At 32.3% G+C, this 22,217-nt stretch overlaps 3 protein-coding genes and 1 non-coding gene across 9 annotated transcripts; 2 read left to right on the forward strand and 2 right to left on the reverse strand.

The window, feature by feature from the left end:
* Positions 1–1,148: 1,148 nt before the first annotated feature.
* Positions 1,149–2,281, reverse strand: LOC137816991 (expansin-A6). The gene is made up of 3 exons (XM_068620182.2): positions 2,064–2,281; positions 1,659–1,977; positions 1,149–1,569 (listed from the first exon to the last, which is right to left on the reverse strand). Exons 1-3 carry the CDS (start codon positions 2,203–2,205, stop codon positions 1,260–1,262), a joined length of 771 nt encoding a protein of 256 aa, XP_068476283.2. The 5' UTR covers positions 2,206–2,281; the 3' UTR covers positions 1,149–1,259.
* A 10,522-nt stretch (positions 2,282–12,803) lies between these two features.
* On the reverse strand, positions 12,804–15,776 carry LOC137816992 (RHOMBOID-like protein 1). The gene is made up of 6 exons (XM_068620183.2): positions 15,169–15,776; positions 14,798–14,961; positions 14,454–14,617; positions 14,069–14,337; positions 13,464–13,590; positions 12,804–13,240 (listed from the first exon to the last, which is right to left on the reverse strand). The coding sequence occupies exons 1-6, from the start codon at positions 15,489–15,491 to the stop codon at positions 13,115–13,117; spliced, it is 1,173 nt and encodes a 390-aa protein (XP_068476284.2). The 5' UTR covers positions 15,492–15,776; the 3' UTR covers positions 12,804–13,114.
* A 1,488-nt stretch (positions 15,777–17,264) lies between these two features.
* Positions 17,265–17,336, forward strand: TRNAG-UCC (transfer RNA glycine (anticodon UCC)). The gene has a single exon. It is a non-coding gene; the product is annotated as a tRNA-Gly (tRNA).
* On the forward strand, positions 17,281–20,007 carry LOC137816993 (uncharacterized). Of its 6 annotated transcripts, none has more exons than XM_090302326.1 (8): positions 17,281–17,495; positions 17,582–17,777; positions 17,907–17,969; positions 18,059–18,145; positions 18,399–18,639; positions 18,924–18,997; positions 19,176–19,274; positions 19,439–20,007. In XM_090302326.1, exons 1-8 carry the CDS (start codon positions 17,491–17,493, stop codon positions 19,520–19,522), a joined length of 849 nt encoding a protein of 282 aa, XP_090158452.1. In that variant the 5' UTR covers positions 17,281–17,490; the 3' UTR covers positions 19,523–20,007. The 6 variants fall into 6 exon arrangements, 4 of the variants coding, with proteins under 4 accessions (XP_090158452.1, XP_090158453.1, XP_090158451.1 ...); XM_090302327.1 differs by having other exon boundaries at positions 17,286–17,495; positions 18,394–18,639; XR_016520971.1 differs by having other exon boundaries at positions 17,357–17,495; positions 18,924–19,048.
* Positions 20,008–22,217: the final 2,210 nt, after the last annotated feature.

Here is a 22,217-nt window from a genome sequence, read left to right on the forward strand (position 1 = left end):
AATATTAATTTTAAATTTGAAAACGTTTTATATATTTAAAGACAATTATTTTAATAAATATTTTTAAGTTAAATAAATATAAGACTGAACATAATAATCAATAATTTTAATATTATTATAGGAGTGTAACTTTTAATTATTAAATAATTCAATAATTTTTATCCCCTCTCCATGTAGTAGGGAAATGCTTGTTTAAGATAAAAAGAGAACCAAAAGCACTCAATATAGGACGAAGCTAGTAGAAAGATTCATTTTCAATTTATTTTCACTTTAACATGTTTGTTTAATTATAAACATTAAATCTGAACAGGGGCATAAAAGTAGGACAGTTCGTCACAAATTTGATGGGATGACTAGTGTTTTTAGCTCGTTAATTCATTTTAGCTCACATACCAGTTTTATTTAATTAAAAACTAAAATACAATAATTATTTTTATATTAAATTATTTGAAGATACAAATATATTAGTATGATAATTTAAATTATTTACACTAAAAAATTAAATTATAATTATTAATCAGAATAAAACAATTTAATGTTAAAGGAATTTTTTTAATTTATTCGATTAGAAATATTAATCAATAGATTAAATATTTATAAATGTTTACATAATTAAATTTGCTTATATGTATAAAAGTGAGCATCAAATGTAAAAAATAAAAAGTTACAAGTTCTGGCTTCAGCGTTGGAAGTGAGAATGACTTGCTTTTGGTATTAGATGTTCCATAGATACATGGAACAATACAATAGATACATGGAACAATACAATAATCTATATATTGAATTAATAAATACTAATATAATTCCAACATTTTATAAAATAAAAATGCTAATTAGCCGCGGGCTACCTTCTTTTCCCTAGCCGCTTCAGCATTTCCTACACTAATCGGAGCGTACAATTCACGCGCACACCCCAACATTAATTAATTAAAAAATAAAACAGTATGAAACAAGAAACAAAAGTCAAACGCTTGTGCTACAAAAGCTGTCACTCACTCTCTCATTCATAATCACTAACCACTAACCACTAATCACTAATCACTAATCAACTTCCCCTTGCACTCCATCACAGTCTCCCAAACATGCAGTCAAAAAAGATCAAGAAGGGTAAAAATGGAAATACATAAATGTTGGTGGGACTTGGAAGCTGAACAAAAAGAAAACGAACTTTCACTTTTTATATATATATTTATATATATTAAGAAAATAAAATAAAAATAGAAAAAAAAAAGAAAGAAAGTAAAGGTGTGTGGTGAGAGTCAGACACGAAAGTTTTTTCCAGTGAAAGTTTGACCAAATTGCCAATGCGGCGGAGCAATGTTCCAAGAGGTGGAAGAGCGACGGTCACTGGCGGTGACTCTGAAGGACAAAGCCTGTCCCACCAAAACGGCGTTTGACTGCCAGTTTTGACCCCAGTTCCGGCTCATCGGCATCCAACCGCTTCTCGTCCCTTTAACGTATGCGTGCACCAGATCCCCTGCACCCGCCACGTTGCTGATCAGCACCAAGTTGAAGTAACGGAAACCGTTGATCGTGAACCTTATTCCCCCATGCTTCATACATGCCACCCTAAACAAAACACCAAACCACATTAACCACCAACTAACTAATAAAACCAGTTATAACTAACTTTTTAATAATATTTAACATGTGCGTACCTGCGGTACGCCACAGGTACGATGCCGGCGCGGTATTCGGCGATTTTGAGGAACATGGGCATGGCGAGGTCGAAGTGAGGGCGAGGAGGGTTGCACCAGCCGCCATTGTCGTTGGGAAGAGCGTAGTTCGGGGGACAGAAGTTGGTGGCAGTGATGAAGATGGAAGGGCTTCCGGAGTGACACCACTCCTTGTCGTTCGCGCATTTTATCTCAAAACACGCTCCGCAGCTCAGCCCATTGTTGAACAGTGCCGTGCTCAACGCCGCCGTGTTCACTCCGTACCCTTGGCTGTACAGGTTTCCGTACCCGCAAGCTCCCCCTGAACACACACATTGTTAGAGAAAATGATAAACGTTTAAAAACACATGTTACATGTTAGATATGTTAACATTACACATTACACACCCATTGTGCCGGAAGCATCGGATCCTCCGTAGAAGGTGGCGTGAGCACTTTGCCACGCGCCGCCGGTATAAACGCCTGGAATTCGAGCGTCCACCATCCACATTATGGACGCAAGGCACAGTGCTATACCGAGCACAGCCATTTTTGTGTTGAAAGTGAAGAGAAAGCGAAGAGCAGAGCAGAGAGAGATAATGAAGATGAGTATTGAGTGGGTAGCGAGTAGGGGTGGAGTACTTATGGACGAGAAGTGAGAACTCAAACCCTCTTCACTGTGGGGGCCACATTTCCAATTCTCAATCTTCTCTCTACTTATTCAATGCCACCTTTTTTCTTCAAAATTTGTAAAAAAGAAAAAAAAAACATTTTTCTTTGTTTTAATTTATTTTATATTACATGATAAGTAAATCTGTTCTCACCAAAGCTGAACTGCACTATCTGTAGGTGACACTTCAAAATTCTACTGCGACTGTCACCAGTGTGGGCTCCATGCACTGTGCAATAAGTAATGTCTGTTGGGAAGTGTTGAATTGAAATCCGTTTCTTTAATTTCTTTGGATCTTGCTTTCTTTTTGTATAATTATTTTGCATTTTGAAGGAGGGACCTGAATCATCATCATCCAACAGACAATGTGAAAAGGACAAGCAAACGAACCAAATCCTTGGGAAATTCGATTTTCACTTTCTCACCTTAATATTAGTTGGAATCAAACCTACTATGTTACCAGAGCGCAAATGAATGCAGTAACCATTCTCTGTTCAGATCATAACATGTTTCCAGCTCATTTCCTATGTACTACTAATGGTAAACTTCTGCAAAAACCATGGTCTCCAAATAAGGTTGTTTTTCTTTCATTCATCTTTTACAATAAAAGTTAGTAATAAGAAAAAATGTGAAGAACACAGCGTGACAGTGGTGTTCAAAGAAAGAAGCGGAGATTAGTGGGTGGCGTGATGTGCGGGCTTGATTAGAGTAGGTGAATCCTCCAACGACATAATTTATTATATAAGAATCACCAAAATCAAAATACTTTTATTTTTAGGCTAGTTTAGTTTTTAGTCAACTAATCTAAAAAACTTGATAATAAAATTTTATAAATTTATAATGTAGGATAAGTTTACTAACTTGGTAAGTTGTTAAATTTTTTTTTATTGATTATCACTTTTGATTTATTGACAAAATATAGAAATTAAATTCGTTTTTATTACATGTTATAGTAATGCTTTATGAAGTTTTTGTTAACATGTGTTAATACATATACACACTAGCACTAAAAGTAAATTGAGATTAATGAGTAACATGCTTAAAAAGCAAAGTTGTTTAACAACTATATTTGACTTAGCTATTTTCTCTTTCTCTCTGAAATCGCTTAATTGAAAGAGATTGTAAATGGGGAAGGGGAGAAAAGAGAGAAGAAATTCAAGAAAAGCAAAAACACAATACACACTTAAGAAGAGTGGATGGTGGACCCTCTCCTCCCTTAATCATCGCTTCTCTCTGTGCCCTTTAACTATGCGAACATGGTCCACACAAACCCAATGCACATGCATGCATAAAATAGCTGCTTTTAACTAATCACAATATGTTATGAACTAACTTTAAATACTTCTTTTAAATGAACTAACCTTAAATACTTTTTAAATGGTGTGTTGGTTATCGGACACCGATACTTGTATGACATTTGTAGGATGAAGTGTCTAATTCAAAAAGTATTAGTTGGATTTTTGACAATTCTAGTATGGTTCTAACACAATTTTAAAAAAGAAAAATACATTAATTTTCTAAAAACTCAAACTTATTGTATAAATTTTTATTATGATTATAAAAATAAGAAACAAATTCTTTTGAACCAGTCATGAAAAACATTTTTCTGCTCCAAAAAATAATCTGGAACATACTTGTGTACATAAATCTTTATTGTCAATTTATATAATTTATAATCATATAATATATAGATTTGTGTCTCCGTGTCCTATATTTTAGTTATTATATGTATCTTCATGTCCGTGTGTCCGTGTCGTATCAGTGTCTGTGTTTGTGCTACATAACTTATGACTAAATATACAATTTATTTTCATCACAGCTTAATTCTTCTAGGTTTGTTTTGTTGTGTTAAGAGCTTGTAGATAATTGTTTAACTAATCTATAATAAGTACGCGCTTTTTTGTTAATCATAAAGTTTGTTTTATATCAACACCAGCTAATTAATATTTGCAATAAACTAGCTTTCATGTCACCAGCACTGTTATGGATCCTTTCTACTTTCGAAGAAAACTATTATTAGCTATGCAAAGTATAGGAATAGGGAGGGTTGTTTAAAATAGCTACATTTTTGTTATTAACGAAATAAATTGTATAGTTAGTAGCATTGGATACCCCAAATATGAAAAGCTGATTGATGATGAACAGTTTATTGTTTATACCCTATATTTCGTTAGTTCATCATTTGATTCCTCTTTTTGGAACATTCTTGTAAAACTTATATCTCACTTCAAAAGGGAGGGAAATTTTGTTCGGATGAGCAAAACCAGCAAATTCAAGTGAAGCTCAAACTGAAAAGGCTCAAGTTTAAGATGCATCACATTTGCAGAACCAAGTACGACACATTCATTTAGAACCCTAGCAAATGTCATATTTTACAAGCCTCATCACGCTGTGAATAACAAAAGTAGGTTATGCTTTTCTCTTTTTCAATCGGTCAACAGTCAATTTTTTGTTGTTTACTAATAATAATTTGGAGGAAAAACATGCATGCACCTAAATTCAAATTGTGTAAGTGAAATTTGGTCATGTGGAAATATGATTAGTGGGTAATTAATTAAGTGAAAGTGAAAAGAAATAGTAGAGTCACTACGTTTAGCACCACCTGTAGACTTGTGTTTGGTCAATCGTGAATGATCAAGCATCATGGTGTAGGGCACATATAGCAATATGATATAGAGTCATCAACTTTATAGTCAGTTAATGTAACCTAAAATTGTGACTACAATTGTCTACAATCACGGCAATCCGAAGGTGTATGTGGAAGCTGACGTCCATGTAGAGTTGTGGAGGGACAGTATGCCCATATAAAAAAAATAAAAAAAAATATATATATATATATATATATATATATATTTTACATGTAATATATATTAAAGATGTTCAATAAATAACAAATTTCCTAATATCCTATCAAATTTAGGTGATATCAATATACCTTCTTATAAATCAAAATCCACATGTAAAATAAATAAATAAATAAATATATATATATATATATATATATATATAATTCATGATATTATGGAGATGGGTTGGGACTATCCCGCAAATTTTTATGAGTCAGTTTTGTAAAGTTGATTAGACTTAAAGTTTATATTTTAATATGATATTAAAGTCATTTAAAATTTATCCTACCAAAAATTTATTAGCTTATCAAACCACACACTATCATATTACATATAAATATTAGTCTCAGCTCGAGAATTTTGGTACAAGAATTTATTGAAAATCCCTCTATAACATATAAATATCTACAAATCTCATTTATAAGTTAATTTTATAAAGTTGAAATACACTTAAATTTTGTTTTTAAGATACATATTTATTATTCTTTCTTTATGCACACTCGGATGCTTTTTAGCAAGAAGTTAATAAATTCCTAAACAAAACAAATGACATTGTAAGTTGACCTTGGTAATATGAGATCTTCTCGTTATTCCCTTCCTTTTGTTTTTACTATATTTGTCAGCAATACTTACTACTATATTTTACTTGTCCCAATGCAATTTTTTTTAACTATTAAATTATGGCTGCAAATGAAGCAGTGTACCGTGTACGACGAGAATCGATTTGTTAATATGTTTTTTTTAGTGTTTTGATTGGACATTATCATGAATGATTCATATTAACTTGTTGGGTTTAATTAGCAACTTGGTAATTATGTAAACTGTGTCTGAGTTTAAAACCAAGAGGAAAAACTGTTTAGTCTCGTGTCTCTGATTCCTTTCCCGTATGGAAAGTACAGCATGAGGACAAAACACATTCATATAAAATTATAAAAAACAGTTTGATGCACTGCATTTTAAAATGCAAACTGAACTCATTCTTAATGCTTTTGAATTGTTTTTGTATTCTAAACCAAACTAGTAAATAAAATACCTATTTGGAGAGAAAAAGGAACCCAATTGAAAAGTAATTTGTTGGAATCAAACAACCCTAATACTGGTATATATGAACATGTATCTAAATTTAAAATTAAATTAACTTAACATGCAGAGATGGAGTTAACTATAATATGAAAAAGAAAGGAGTAACAAGTAAGTTGGTCAGTGAATGCTTGGTCATTCTTGAGCTTGGTTAGTTTGAGGAGGGATCAAGCAAAGTTATAACTCAGAGGTGTTAACTACAATCCAACGCAGAGCAAAAAAATGCAATGTAGACAACTCTTTTCCAGCATTATGCAGGTTCTTTGATCTCACAGTTTTTTTGTGAATTTTTTATCATTGTTTCACTTTGTGCTTAGATTGATGTTATCTTTTATATATATACTATTATATTATGTAGTGTGAACAATATCTAAGTATTCTAAGAAATTAGCAGTAGTTTAGAGGCTGCTGTTTGCTGTTAGGTGATAGTGTATTTATCTTTTGCGGAATGGTTTATTTTTGGAATTATAAAGGAATCATAATCTTTAGATTTTTTTTTATCAGCAAGTATTTCTAATAGAGTTGAAGTATTTCTAAAATTCTCTATATTTATCTATTTTTTTTTTATAAACAAAGATGAATACTTTATATGGTTGTGTTTTCAATTAATACAAGGACTTATTTGATTTGGATAGCGTGGGAAATAGGGTTTATATGATACCTGACCACTTTTATTTGTTGACTTTAATTTGTTTTTGAGTTTTAGAAGTATTTTTCACGTCTTGGTGGTGATCTTTTTGGCCTTCACTTTCACACCATATTTTCATTAGACTAGAGAACGGGGAACATTTGGTGCCACCATTTTAGGCTTAATTGCTGGTTTTGATTTATTGGGTCATCGATGACCAAATCAGCTTTCTCCTTTTTGATGGTTGTAAATAGATTCATTCCCTTCAACTAAAATATGACATATTTAAATGCTTGGAATAAAGGTAGTCAACAAGTCTCCATTTCCCATAAGCATCTTGACCTAAAGTTCCTTAAATTAACATAAATTTAGACCCCTAATCTAACACCTTCTTCATATATTTCCCTTGCAATGGTGTGGATGCAACTCAGAATGCAGCACTAGTATTGTCTTGCACATGCTCTCTGTGACCGAAGGCAAAGACAGTCCACAAAAGATTGCATGTGGTGATTGGTGTGAATGTGTGAAGAAAACTACACCAAAATCCACAACATTCAGTAACGTAGAGAAGATGGGGTGCCCCCACCAAGTTGCAAATATTGAGTTACTCACTACAACTTTATCCATTTCCATCCCTATCAATCATCTTCCTTCCATGTGATATTTAATATAGACCTAAGAATGCATTCACATTCTTGTCAATATTTGTGCCTCAAGGATAATATCACCTACTTATATTATAAGTTAATTCATTTACCATTAACTTTAACTTCAAAAGATAACTTTCATTTAATACTAAATATTTTTTGCTCTTATACTCTTGTACTGCTAGACCGAAAGACTGAAAGGTTACGAAGTCATCATTATAACAAAAAAATTAAATTAAATAAATAAATAATAAAATTAGAAAACACTTTATCAAAATATATTTAATATTGTAAGGTGTAAAAAGGTAAAAGTTTAATTAAGTCAAAAATCTAATAAATAAGCGCTATAAATAGGTAGTATGCTTCAAAAATATGTAGAGTGAATTTTATTTGATAATTAAACATATAGATTCTGACTTTATAATCGAAGTCCCTTGTAATCCATCCCAAAGCTGATTTTGAGCCTAGATGTCGAGAGTTGAACCTGACAAAGCCAGACAAGCAAGAGTCCATATTCCATACCCGATAGCCAACGTAAACCTAAACCAGTGAAGTTTATAACCGAAAATCCAGAATAGTAGTGAGAGTCCGAAATACCGAAAAGATGAGTACTAATTGTCTCCGTCATTGACTTGAGTAAATTTCAAAATTTTGCTGACCAATTATAAAACTTGGCCACAGTGAAAAATACACATAATAAACCACATTATGGGATTGTTCTTGCTTTAGTTTAGAAGAGCCCACCTTGTTCGTCTGGAATGATTTCCTGCACTTGGAATGAATGTACAGTAGGAGGGAAGGATAGACAAGAGATAGAGGGGATCAACACCGGTTTCACAATAAAGAGGAGACAACATTAATGGACAAACTCATTCATTACACCTTAAATTAAGTAAATAACGTTTTTCTACAATGCATGTGTCATGTTACCGTTTCACTCAAAAAATACACTAAATTTGCTGAGAAATAAAATAATGTATATAATGTGCCTGCCTCTAATATCTATCATAAACCTATACTCTTGTGAGAAGGTGTTACGTGTAAGAAATGTGTCATGATTCATAAATAACTCTTTCTTTTTGAACGTTATGAGAAGTTTAATATCTAGTGAAAGTTCTTTAATTGAAAAAACATTAATATGAATTTATTTTAAAATTTTCAAATAAGTTAACCATAAACTTTTATATTCTGTGATTACATGGTTTTTAAAAATTGGAACATATATGACACTAATTTATTGTATATTGTGATATACTGACTAACATATATTAGATTGACTAATTGTCTAACACATCTTATATTAAGACTATTTAGTGTATAGAAGATGAGATCGTCTAATATATGAAAGAAAAAGACCATTTAATACGCATTAGACGAGGATCATCCAACATATTAGATGAGGATTGTCTAGTGTGTATAAAAAGAGACTGTTTAACACCTAAAAAATGAGACCCTTTTTTACTAGTATCAGTTTGTTTCGGTTAGAGTTTTCAAAGCCTATATAAATCGGTTTTGTGTTGTAAATCAGGCTATGCTTTTAGAGTGTAAAGTTTTCAATAACAAAAATATTAATTTTTCATTTTTTCTTACCTAGACCATGGTGTTCTTGTTCTTCGGTCACAACTTCTCCCTCTCCATGGTTATCGATAGAACCTTCCATTGCACATAACAATAGAAGTCTTCGAGAGACTTCTTCCTTTTATGGTTTTCTGCTTTTCAGAAACAATGTAACTTTTACGATTTTGTCCTTCAACTCTTTTAAGTTTTACCCTTCTTTAATGAGTTACCAAGATTTTAGCTACCAACTTTAGAATATAAATAATTGGTAACTAAAACTTTGGTAGCTAATTAGATACCAATTTAGAAAATAATTTAGATACCAATAATTTTTTTAGACTCTAAAATAATATCTAATTTAGTCGATGTATCAATTAATTATTTTTTGTCTCTAAAATTAGTTTTTATTTAATAAGTTTTTTTAATAGTGAAAATTGAACAATTCACTACGAATCAAGATAAAGTTAGTAATCTAAATATAAAGAATGATTCTTTACAACATAGTCACGGTTGGGAAGAGAAACTAGAAAGAAATTCTTTCATTGCATAACAGATACATAAACTCTTACAACTTTTAGAACCATCAACATCAAGTCATTATATCAACTAGATTCAAAGTAGTGAAACTTTTACACCAAAGACATAGACAAAGGGTTCAATTTTGTAGATTCTTGACACTGGTGTTAGTCATCAGTGACTCATTTTAAAGAACATTTTATTACCTTTTACAAAATTAAACCTATCAATATAAAATTACCTAATGAATCTTTCAGTGTTGCTTATCATGCTAGAACTATTCAATTTTCCAAAATTGTCATATTTAATGTTTTGTATATACATAAGTTTTCTTTTTTAATATCATTTTTATTTAGACACTCATTGAAGATTCAACCTGCAAACTAATTTTTTCTCATAAGAAAAGTTAGATTTAGGAGAATATTTCATCCAAGATGATTGGACAAGCTAAATCTATGTCAGGGATTATACTATCTCTTATCTTAATCTTAAGAAGAATGATTTTTCGGTTCTTAATTGTAAAAACCACAATATTGATCTTTGGCTATACAAAATAGGACATCATGGTAGTAGAACCATTCAGTACATTTACAAAAAAAAATTCTATGTGCATTTTGTTTCTATAACTGCTTGTGATATATGTCACTTTGCCAAACAACATAAACTACCTTTTCAACAAAGTAATACATATTTTTTAAATACCTTTAATTTGATTCATATTGATATATGAGATCATATTAGTAGTATTCATTTTCTTCATGGACATAAATATTTTTTAACCATTGTTGATGATCATGCTAGACACACTTTAATATATTTTATGAAATCAAAAGGTGAAACTAGAGTTCTTCCATACAATTTTGTCATGTATGTTAAAATTAGTTTAAACATGAAATTCAGATTAAGAAGTTTAAAACCGTCTAGTGTATAGAAGACTAAGATTATCTAACACACTAAACGAGGATTGTCTAACACATGTTAGACAAGATCGTTCAACACCTAAAAGATGAGGTCATTCTTTACTAGTATCAATTTCTTTCAATTTGGGTTTTTAAAACCTATATAAAGAAGTTTTGTATTTTATATTCGGTTATATCTTTAAAGTGTAAAGTTTTCAATAACATAAATAATAATTTTTTGTTTTTTCTTATTGGACTATGGTGTTCTTCTTCTCTAGTCACAACTTCTCCCTCTCCATGATTCTCGATGTAACCTTCCATTTAAGTCTTCGAGATGCTTCTTCCTTTTTTTTAAGCTTTTCATAATCATGCTTACTTTTACAGTTTTGCCCTTCAACTCTTTTATATTCTTACCTTCTTTAATGGGTTACACCATCTTCTATGTACATCAAATCTTTGCAACAATAAATAAATAAAAATACAATTTAAAGATTCACATTTGTATATTTTGAAAAAGGCATCATTTGATCTTGAAGGACATTGATGATGCAAGATGAATCCTTCCAAGTTCCACACCATCTTTTGGATCGGTGCTATGTCAATTCCCATCCAACAAATTATAGTTGGGAGGAAACAACTTGTCCCTAGCAATTTCATCTGCCAAGATTTGCCTTCAAAAAGAATTTATATTGAAACCAGAAGAAGGTTGAAAACGTATTATGAGGAACAATGATGATGTCGTGGAGTAGATGTACTGAATTTGGCATGCATGCAGATGCAGCAATCATATTCCCAAGACTTGCTCTGCGTTCAACTTTGGACCATTTTATTGCCTCAATGGACAACTTTAACTTCAGTGAAAAGCTAAGTTTTCTCTTAAAGCTCACTGCGATAATTGAAAAGCTTCATGTTCTAATCCCACAGGAACACATTGTCTACACTTTTTCCTTTGTTTCTCCTTTTGGTGTTCCTAAGATTATGGCGCAACTAACATCCTTCTTTATTGTCTTATCCGTATTCATAACTACCATGTCCAAAGTACCAACTACCATACCATCATATTTAACTGCCGGTTACAACATGCAGAGGGGGGCCACAGAATTAGGAATGAAAATTTGAGGTGATGTGAACAAGAAAAAGCATTTACCATTACCATCTACCTTACAAACCATCAATGGTTCTTTCTTCTTACCAGGAATCACAAATTCTCTCAATCCAACCGTAAAAAATTAGGTGGCACATCACAAACTCTTAAAGAACCTACCCTATTAAGACAACAGTGTTGAACTACTAATAATTGTTTTCATTCATAGCACTTCATTTACTCAAGGCATCTACCAGGAACCCTGCAATACTCTCACACTTCTAAATGGTCTTTTATAACCTATCAGAAATCTACCCTTTTTAACTTGATTTTTTTTTAAAAAACTGTATAAGATAAAAACATAAATTTGATATTTTTTCTGTTTAAAAAATTAAAACTTTATAAAAATTAAAAAAATATAGTTTATTTATTTTTCCTCCAAGTGATAAAGAAAATAAATCTTCATTTCTTTCCAAAACGATGTTTAGAATCGCTTAACACAGAACAATGTTAAAAAACACAACTGTGCAAAGTAGGATCTTTAGTTGATTTCAACTCTGTCAACTTTTTTTCAGAATTGAGTAAGTGAATTTTAATTAAGGATGACAAAAGTCAACATTATTCCATCTTCAATAAATTCAAAAGATTCAAAACACAAGGGAGGAAGTAAATAGTGGGAACTAAATATGTACCCAAGAAATTGAAGGCTATATTGGGATGTTTCTTTCTGCAACCCAAGACTATTTTACCAACTTCCATTTATTTAAGAATAAACTAGTCGAAATTTAACTCTTACATTCTAGAAATTTATTTTGAAATGAATAGGAGGTGATTGAAAAAAATTGAGTAATGTCGGAAATTAGTGGGGCAAAATATAGATCATCAAGCTTTGACCACTTTTACCCCCCACCAAAAAGAAATAGTACCAATTCAGTGGTCTTGTGTAGAAGCTAGAGAAAACACATGAGAAACAATTCAGCTTCATTTGTCAATTATCATTTTCATGATTTGGTCAGTATACTGGATTTGCTCTCACCAGTGTTGAACCGTTGATGCCTTAGCCTCTTAAGGAAACAAAAATTAGAGATATCACAGCACCAACTGTCAAAGGATAATTTTTTTTTTATCAGAACCAAGTGTAACAGGTTATGAAAATTTGAAGATTTCGGATGTTTAGCAAATAATAGAATCGTTGGATTAGCACTGTATAACAAAAAGAACTGACCTGAAACAAAAGCCAAAGCTATAAATTATGCATCTTTTTTTTTTACAATCAATCCATTTGACAACATTTACTATATTTGACAAGTATTTTTGCTTCTTTAATCAAATATAACTTCATCTCTTTATGTTACAAAAGAATTCTAACTAAGATGGAAAAACAGTGGTAAGAATATACTAGTAATGGCGGTCATAACAACCCTTGTTCCCTATCCAGAAGAAATAATATCTCTGTATCAGCAAGTATGATCATATACACAAGTTGCTGAAGGCATTTGCCTTGAGAAATGTTGCACGAGTGATCTATGATATCAGTTGCAAAGTTGAGAACATATCTGTTGTTGAGCATCCGTCGAGCTGGTTCTTGAAAGAGGAAAAATCTCACTTTTCCTATTGCTCAAGCATGTTATGTTAAGCTGATTTCCCATTTGGATTGACTGCAGCATTGCATCAGAAAACATCCGTATCAAAACCAATCAACTTAGATATCGAAAAAACATTGTAAGCAAACTTCTTAAGATAATGTGGTTGAATTCTCGGGCATTAAATTTTGGCAACAAAATCATATAATTTCTTTCAACACAGCCACATAATTAATTCCATTAGCTTCTGCTATAGGAAGCTGCATGGATGCCAAGTACACCAAGAAAGGCCACTAACCTCACAATAAAACTGTTGTGCTTTGCAGCTCCATTTTGATGTAGGGACACAACTTAAGTAATGACACCATGAGCAGTGGTCATTCAGGTTAACACTTCGAAGAAGCAAAACCAGCCCAGTAACCAACCTGTCAAAATATAGAACGCTCAGATTTGGGGGCGTAGTGTGATAAATCAAATTGCAGAACACACCAAAAGAGATAAAATCCTAAAGTTAAACAATAAGAAAAAGTAGTACTTCTCAAGCCATAAGATTTAATTAATATACCATTGTAGCATGAATTTATAAATCTTGCCATGGAAGAAAAACATAGGCAATATACAAAGAACTCAGAGCTAGGAGGATCAAGAACCATCCTAAAGGGAGAAAAGCCAGGATAAACAAAACCACTGAGAGACCAGTTAAAGAGAGCTTTCCAACACCAATGCTTCTAACAGAGCCTTTGTAAGCAGACATTCAGAAACTTAATTACCATGGCTACAAACTTTTTTAACGAAGCTGTTAGAATCTTCCAATTTGTGGTTCAAACAGTGTAATTTGATAGAATTTGGCTAGCCAAAAAGTCGAATGTGACCAATTGTAGTCGTAAATAAAAGAGAACTTACCAAGCAATCAGTAATACGAAGGATATGACCCACAGTACATACTGATAAGGTTTGTGCTTGTATTTCACCGGAGGTCCAGCAGGTCCAGAGCTAGACTTCCTACAATATCTACTACTAACCCATTTGAACTGGGGGCGAATCAAAAAGATAAACCCAAGAAGAAAGCCAGAGACAAATCCTCCAATATGAGCAAAATTATCCACGTGTGGAAGAATTCCAACAGCTAAATTGATTACAACGATGACTATAAGAGTCAATAAAGCTGCCAACTGCAAAAGAATACAAACATAGAATGCAGAAGAAATAAAATGTCAGTTACACGAAGAGCAGGGCGGATTGTTTATCAGAAAGCAAGCACTATTGAATAGAACACATAATCATTCACCTTGTTGGCATATATTGTCCAATTTATGAACAGCTCTGATAGCATGCCCCCTAGTAAACCAAATAATGCACCAGAAGCACCAACAGATATACTTTCTGGTATGAACAGAGCAGACAGCAAACTCCCTCCAAAACCGGATATCACATACAGAAATCCAATTCTAACTGCCAAGGACGAGCAAAGTATATATTACAATCTGAAACTGAGATAGTTGCTAAACTCTGCTAAATTTCTTGACTTCAAGAACATTAAGGCAATATAATAATGTGATTTTTGTTTTTGTTGTCATGAAAAAAAGGAAATGATATAATGGGACAATGCAAAGATAATTACCAGAACCATACCAAATCCAAATTCTTGCTCAAGGCGAATTCCAATAAAAACAAGACTTAACATGTTGGCAAGCACATGAACAACCCCACCGTGCAACCATATACAAGAGAAGAGGCGCCAAACCTGGTGTCTGTGAACAACTTTATCCACTTCAAGAGCACCCATCTTCCCTAATCTAAACATTTGTTTTCAAAATAAATAAAAAACTGTCAATAGCAGAATTAAAACAGCTCCAACCCAACAAATATGGATATCTACCTACACAGTAACATTAACATAACTGGTTATACTATCCATTAGTAGTTGTAAAAATGTATGACAGATGATAAAAGTAAAAAAAAAAAAAAAAGTGTTTTTAGAGATGAAAGAAACAAGAACTGACGTGGAGGAAGAAGGGCCTAAGAGAGGGTTCTCTTTAAGAGGCTGAAAAGAGAATCTTCCAAGGAAAGGGGCAACGCATGAAGAGCTACCAGTGAAGGAATGCTTAGGGCAATCGTTTACATACATGGTGAGGATGAAGAGGACAATGTTGGCCCCGACGAACGTGGGCACGAGCCAGGGTAACCAGCGCCTGAAGAGGCTGAAGTTGCGATCGTTCACGGCGGGGGGATCCGACGGCGACGACATGTGTCTCTGGGAGGTGGCATCCCGGCGCGGATGGACCTTGACCTCGAAGTTTGCAGACGATGGGTCGCTCCCCATCATGTTCCTCCTCGTCGACCCTTTGACAAAAGATTGAAACTTTTAATCTAATTCATTGGAGTGATTACGATTTGGGGGTTTGGGAGTTAGTGAACGGAAAATCCAACAAAGGGCAACGAGGCAAGTTATGAAATGGGTGGTTGGGTGTTCTTCATTCGCATGCTCTTGCTTCTTGTTTCGTTTCTTTTACACCAATCTTCTAACCAATGCCACCAACCATCTCTTCCTCATTTCTTCTACCTTTTATATTTTTCATTATTATTTTTCGCGTTTACCAAGGTATACTACGTTATACTCTACTGCAAAATTGTTTATATCATATGCTCTCAGTGGTCTTTTTTTTTTCTTCTTTTTAATTGATTAATTGATGTAACACTTGTTTTTAATTCCACACTATGGGTATTACTGTAAAAAGGAAAATTATTTTTAATTATTTCATATTTTTATTTTAGGACACCTTGCTTTAGAGCCATAGATTAAGGGCTAAAAAAGATTTATCTTATCTTAGAAGTTATTTAGTAGAGTAAAACTCAAGTAAATTAAAACCTTATAAAGATGTAATAAATATAATCTAAGTATATCTATAATTTAGAAAGTAATGAAAAAATTATAATCCAAACAAAATATTAATATTTCTTAAATATAATATTTCGCATTTCTTCAAAGAAACAAAAGTTGGCACAATACGACAAATGGGAAGGATTATAATTAGGTGAGATGTTGACTCAAGTCCAAACGTTTTTCTTAGAAGATTAGGCAACAAAACATAATCGTTTTCATACTTAAATATTTAAAAAAAGTCATGTTTCTCACGCTAATTTATATATACTTAACAATTTATTCATTAGTATTTTGATATAATGAATATTTAAATCTTCAAAGCAAGATCGAAGGAATGTCTGAAACATAATACTAATTGTACCGATTGATATAGGACAATCGAAAGCACGAATTAATAATATAACGTAATAAGTATGTGGCAAACAGTTATAACTAACGTTGAAAGAGTCAAAGACACACTGCGAAAGACACTTTCGTGATATTAGGAAGTCACTACATACGACTTGGTGACCACTACACACGTCTTAGTGAACCGATTATCTGGCACACGCGTGAAGAGACCAAAGTCAACATATAAATAAGATTTCTAAACGGGAAAATGTACGTTTTTAATATCCTAAAAGAACAGACTAAGCACTAGCACTGACTTGAGTGTCGGAGTGCAATCGTAGGTACCCCACCGACTGGCAGAGCACACGCGAAGGAGAGGAAAAACTTTGAAGAATTCAGAAACTATCATCACGACAACGAATTGTGTATCAAGTGGATTAACATTACTCCGGTCTCGTCATCTACACAGATACAAACACTAATTATTGATGAATAAAATACAACTCTAAAAAATTATTAAAATAAATCTAGTGATATTTTATCCACATATAAAATCTGGAACGTACATAAAGAAAAGCAGAATTTTGATTGGACGAACCATGATTCCATGAAGATGTTTTTTAGTTATCCACAGAACACATACTTTGTTAGAGCTTATGTTGTTGTTGCAAAGACATGTTTACAGTTACGTTACGGAAAAGAAAGGGTGAAGAGTGTTCATTGGAGCATTCTAATTTCAAAAGCAATCCCTGCATTGCATTGGAAGCAATAGGTTCAGTTCCAGTGTTCCATTAACTCCTCAAACACAACACTCATTCTTTTCTTTTCAGCTTAATTATGTATTTTTATAATACATATCAAATGTTTAAAACAAATAGCATGAAAGCGTTTGTAGTCCAACGGTTAGGATAATTGCCTTCCAAGCAATAGACCCGGGTTCGACTCCCGGCAAACGCAATTTTGTTTTTTTATTTTCATTTTTTTGGTGTTTTCTACAGAGAAAAGACAAAGAACGAAAGAGGACGAACGAGATTCATAGCTTTGGGGGCGAAACCAAATCCAAGTAGTGACGCAGTCTCATGAATTCGGATCTCTGTCTCTATATTTATTTATGTGGTTGGCCTCTCTCTGTTCTGTTCTGTTCTGTTCCATTTCCATTTTCAATTTTCAATTTTAAAGCGTAACGAAGTGAAGGGTGATAGGGTGATGGGAGGCGCGTGTAGCAGCAACGCCTTCAGCGCGGTGCAGTCAACCATATCCAGCAGATTCAGAAGCCACCGTGCCGTTTCTTTGTTCTCCGTTCGAGCCTGCGTCGACCCTCCTCGTGCGCCGTCCTGCATATACGTTGGCCCCCTTCACACCGCCACCAAAGAAACCCTCGAAGCTCTTTACTCTCAGGTCACGCGTCTTTTCAATTCACCATTTTTCATCCTCAATTTTACTTACCCGTTAATATAATCACCACAAAAAAATCATTAACTCTGCACTCATTCAAGGGCTAACGCAACGAACGTGGATTGTTTATAGGCGCGGGATGCGTATTACAGTGGAGATCCTTTGATACTCGATGACATGTTTGATAGAATAGAGGTGTTTATCTACTTTCTTGAATTCACCACTCAACATTTCGTTACACCTTAAGTCTCTTAATTATATATTAACTCCTCTTATGGAAACAGTTGAAGCTTAAGTGGTATGGTTCTAAGTCGGTTGTCAAGTACCCTCGATGCAGTATCCGGAGGCACTCCACATATGCTGATTCTGATGTAACTTTCTTCTCCAATTTCCTCGTTTGAATTATCAAGTTTTGGTTTTCAATGTGTTCTTAATGAAATTAAGAATTGGACAGTTACATTTGTGTGTGGTGTGATGTATTTCAGTTGAATGTTCCTAGTGTCTTCTGCATGTTTTGGATATAAGGACAATTTTTGTGTGGTGTTGAGGTTCCCATGCCTTCCTTTTTTTGTTCTATTGGTTTCTCCACTTGAATTATACTGAGTGACTGTGGATGTAGGGCAGGAAGATCTTTCTATGGCTTTTGCACTAGCAAGCTTATGGTCCCTGTTTCTTGCACTTGGCTGTTCAGCTTGTGTTTGGCCTATATTGTACACTGTTACCACAGCTTATCAAAAAGCATTTGACTCGGGAGGATTATCATATGTTAGTCAAGCATCAGGAGTAGGGTTTCTTTTTGTGGTCAACAGCGTTATCCTCACGGCACTCGGTTTGGTTATTGGCTACCCTGTTGCTTCAGCTTCAGGTAAAAATCATTTCCGAATTTGAACTCCAAACACTAGTTCAAACTAAATGACAAACCCTTTAGTTTAGTTAAATTGAGTGGTTCCTTGTGTACTTTTAGCATTTTCCCTAATTGGAATTAGACTTTCACTTTCAAAAACTTTTCTGATTTTAATGTAAACATTTATTACATGAATTGTTAAACACCTTAGGAAGGAATCGAGTGTAAGTTTTACCCTTTTGCTAACACCGTTATTTCAGCGTGGCTGCTTCTGTATTTATGTTACTAATTGCGTATTTCCACAGTTAAGGTGCTTCAGGGCCTATGGAGAGTGGATTTAGCGGCATTAAAGGGTTCATGTCCAAATTGTGGAGAAGAGGTCAGTCACTGAGTTATATACAAAGACTCCCACAGTGACAGTGTCATATAGGTGTCTAGTTTCTTTTCCCATCTCATTGGTCGACTGAGAGGTCCTATTTGTCAAGCTAGAGAAGCACAATTTAATGTTCATACTTCACTTGAATCATTCTCACGGTGTTGAATTCATTTTCTTTAAGGTATTTGCATTTGTGAGAACGGACAAGGGTAACAACTCACCTCATAGAGCAGATTGTCATGTGTGTGAATGCTTATTGGAATTTCGTACCAAAGCTGAGGTAATAAAATATGTTTTTTTTACTTCTTGCATAAGACAGTTTGTAAAACTAGACCGCGATCTAATTCTCATTTTTTGAGTAGAGAAAATAGAAACTTGACAATGTAAACAAGAGTTGCAAGTATTTTGCTCTTTGCATGACAAATGATGTTATTATTTTTGCAGCAATCGGATTTAAGATTAGGTAGACAGTGGGTTTATGGGCGTATTTACCTTGTTCGAAGATCCCGACGGCAGAGAGAGCCGTAAATTTTCTTCCCATCAGGGGCTTGTATGATTGTGAATATGAATTAGCTAGTAAGGAATGGATAAAACCAAATTCTGTTCAATTCTTCTTAGTCCAGAACAGTTTTGTTAGAACTCAGAAGCCATCTTGTAACACTTTCATACAGGAAATAGTTGACATGTCAATGGGTGGACATCTAATTTCTTTTATTTGAGGGCGTGTGAAAGTTAAAGATTTTTTTTCAAGCTGTTATAGATGTTAAGTGTAACTTTAGTTTTAATAATTGTTCTTATCAATGGAGACAATCTGGACAAGCTGTGGGGAAGGTGAAGAGCCTTTACTTACTATGAGAGGAGTTCTTCCGAGAGGAGGTCCTATTGGAAAATATTCTTCAATGTTCAAGTCAGAGCATTATAGAATGAAAATGTAAATATGAGTTAGTATGAGTTGAACATGAAACTTGTATACTTAGAAGAACTATTCTGAATGATAAAATAATTATCTTTAATGACTATCTTTTCAATTATGTATGACTAATATAACATTGAAGATAATAATTGAGCATATATATTTGATAAAATTCCCCACTGATTTGGTTTGTAATTAATTTAAGTTTAAGTTTAGAAATATAAATAAAATACATATAATTTTAATTACATAGGAAACTATAGCCTGAGATCCGTGCATACTGACGACTTTTCTTTTAAATTTGATTAGGAATTTAATTTAATTTATCATCAAATTTAATAGCTAATTTTAGGTATAATAATTTTTTGATAAATTTTGAAATAATAAAACATATGTATTATTGTTGAAAAATTGTGTACAAAAAGTTTGTTAGAGTAAAGTTTATTGTTAAATGAAGAATACTGTAATTTGTATTAAAAAAGCTTTATATTTTGAAAGTTATTGTATTTACGTAATTACAACCACAAGAAATATATATTCATGCCTAAAACTAACACTTCAACATATTTTTAATGTAATTAATATTGGTTAAAATATTTTCTATATTAATGAATTATACACTTCATGTCAGTTGTTTAAATTCATTACCCTTTCAAATTATTATAGTTAATAAAATTGATAAATTATTCCTAAATTTAAATTACTATTACAACCCTTTTCAATATAGTATATTTTTGTCTATATCATTTTAAATACGTTCATAATAATTTATATTATTCTTCTCTATAAGTACATTAAACACAATTCTTACAATTAAAAAAACACAAACAACTATGAAACCTAATATCACATTACAAAAACTTTAATTCTTCTTAGTAGCTAACAAATATAAATTAATTGATATATCTATCTGCATGTAAGAAACAAAGACAAACCAAAACTTAAATCTAAATACTTCTAATATTATTTATCAATAATAGAATGCTTACTATCTACACATAACTTTGTCATTATATTAGTATTGAGATTTTCTATGAGAAAAATGTCTTAAAGATAATGAGTATATGAATCTTCTTTCTTATATACAGTTTCTCAGTCTTATTTCTATTCAATGTTGGACAAACTTTTACTTGTAATTCTAATACTTAGAATGATAATTTTGAATATCTTCACCTTAACTACATTCATTCTTGTCACTCAATTATGTACTTTGATTTCACTAAAATAACTAAAAAATTGTAAATAACATTCAAATTATAAACAATAATCAAATATGTATGAGACCATAAGAGAGAGAAAAAATGGTACAATAAAAAAAATCATATTTGATTTGATATATGAAAGTGTAATTTACACGATGTATATCTCAAGATAAATATTTGAGATTCAAGTTAGAGGTGATTTGTAGATTTTAACTTAGGAAATTTGATATTTATATATGTAGTTGAAAATAATTAGTTGTGTGATTTTCTTTTATATATTGAATTGTTTAAAATAATAAATTTTTGTGTAATTGAATGGTGTACTTGTGTGTGAAATGAAATATGAATAATGTGAAAATGTGATCGAGACAAAATATTTTCAGGAAATGAAATCATTTTAGAATGAGTTATCATAACTCTAGTGGTATATTGAAATCATATAGATGAGGAATATTAGGTGGTGAGAGTCGAAGAATTGTTCATATGAATGATTTTACTATTTGAAAGATAATTGGTTTAAATTGTTAACCCTATCACATGAGATGATTTGGTACTAGGATATTATGTATATGACTATATGATTTCACAATAGGGAAGTGTGATAGATGTAGATATCTAAATTTAAGTCAATGCATGAATCTTTTAGAGATATAGTCAAATGTATTTGTATGTTGGTCAATGAACTTCTAACTTGAGAAATATTGATTATAAATTAATTATAGACATTGACTCCTTTGTTAACTCCTTTGTTAAAATGTAATATATGAAGAATGATGAATTACAAATTTGTGTTGAAAGCTGCATTGATATTGAAAGTTTTAAAACACTAAATTACCTTACTTTTTTTATGTTATGTTGAGGAGATTGTGTTGTAGATGATAAAATTTTACATGGAATAGAATAAAGTGTTCTATATCTCTTTTTGTTCATTTGTTATATATATATAATTATATAATTGTCTGATATATTGTTATGTAACTAGGATTTAAACTAGATAAACTTTCAAACTTTTGTAATCAATAAATAATAGTGTTTATTTCTGAACTTACTAAAAATTCTAGTTTGGAAGATAAAGTGTGGAGATCTATTTGAGGAATTTTTTTATTTG

Source organism: Phaseolus vulgaris, chromosome 5 (genome assembly GCF_051622355.1).
Source record: "Phaseolus vulgaris cultivar YP4 chromosome 5, ASM5162235v1, whole genome shotgun sequence".
Taxonomy (NCBI): Eukaryota; Viridiplantae; Streptophyta; class Magnoliopsida; order Fabales; family Fabaceae; genus Phaseolus; species Phaseolus vulgaris.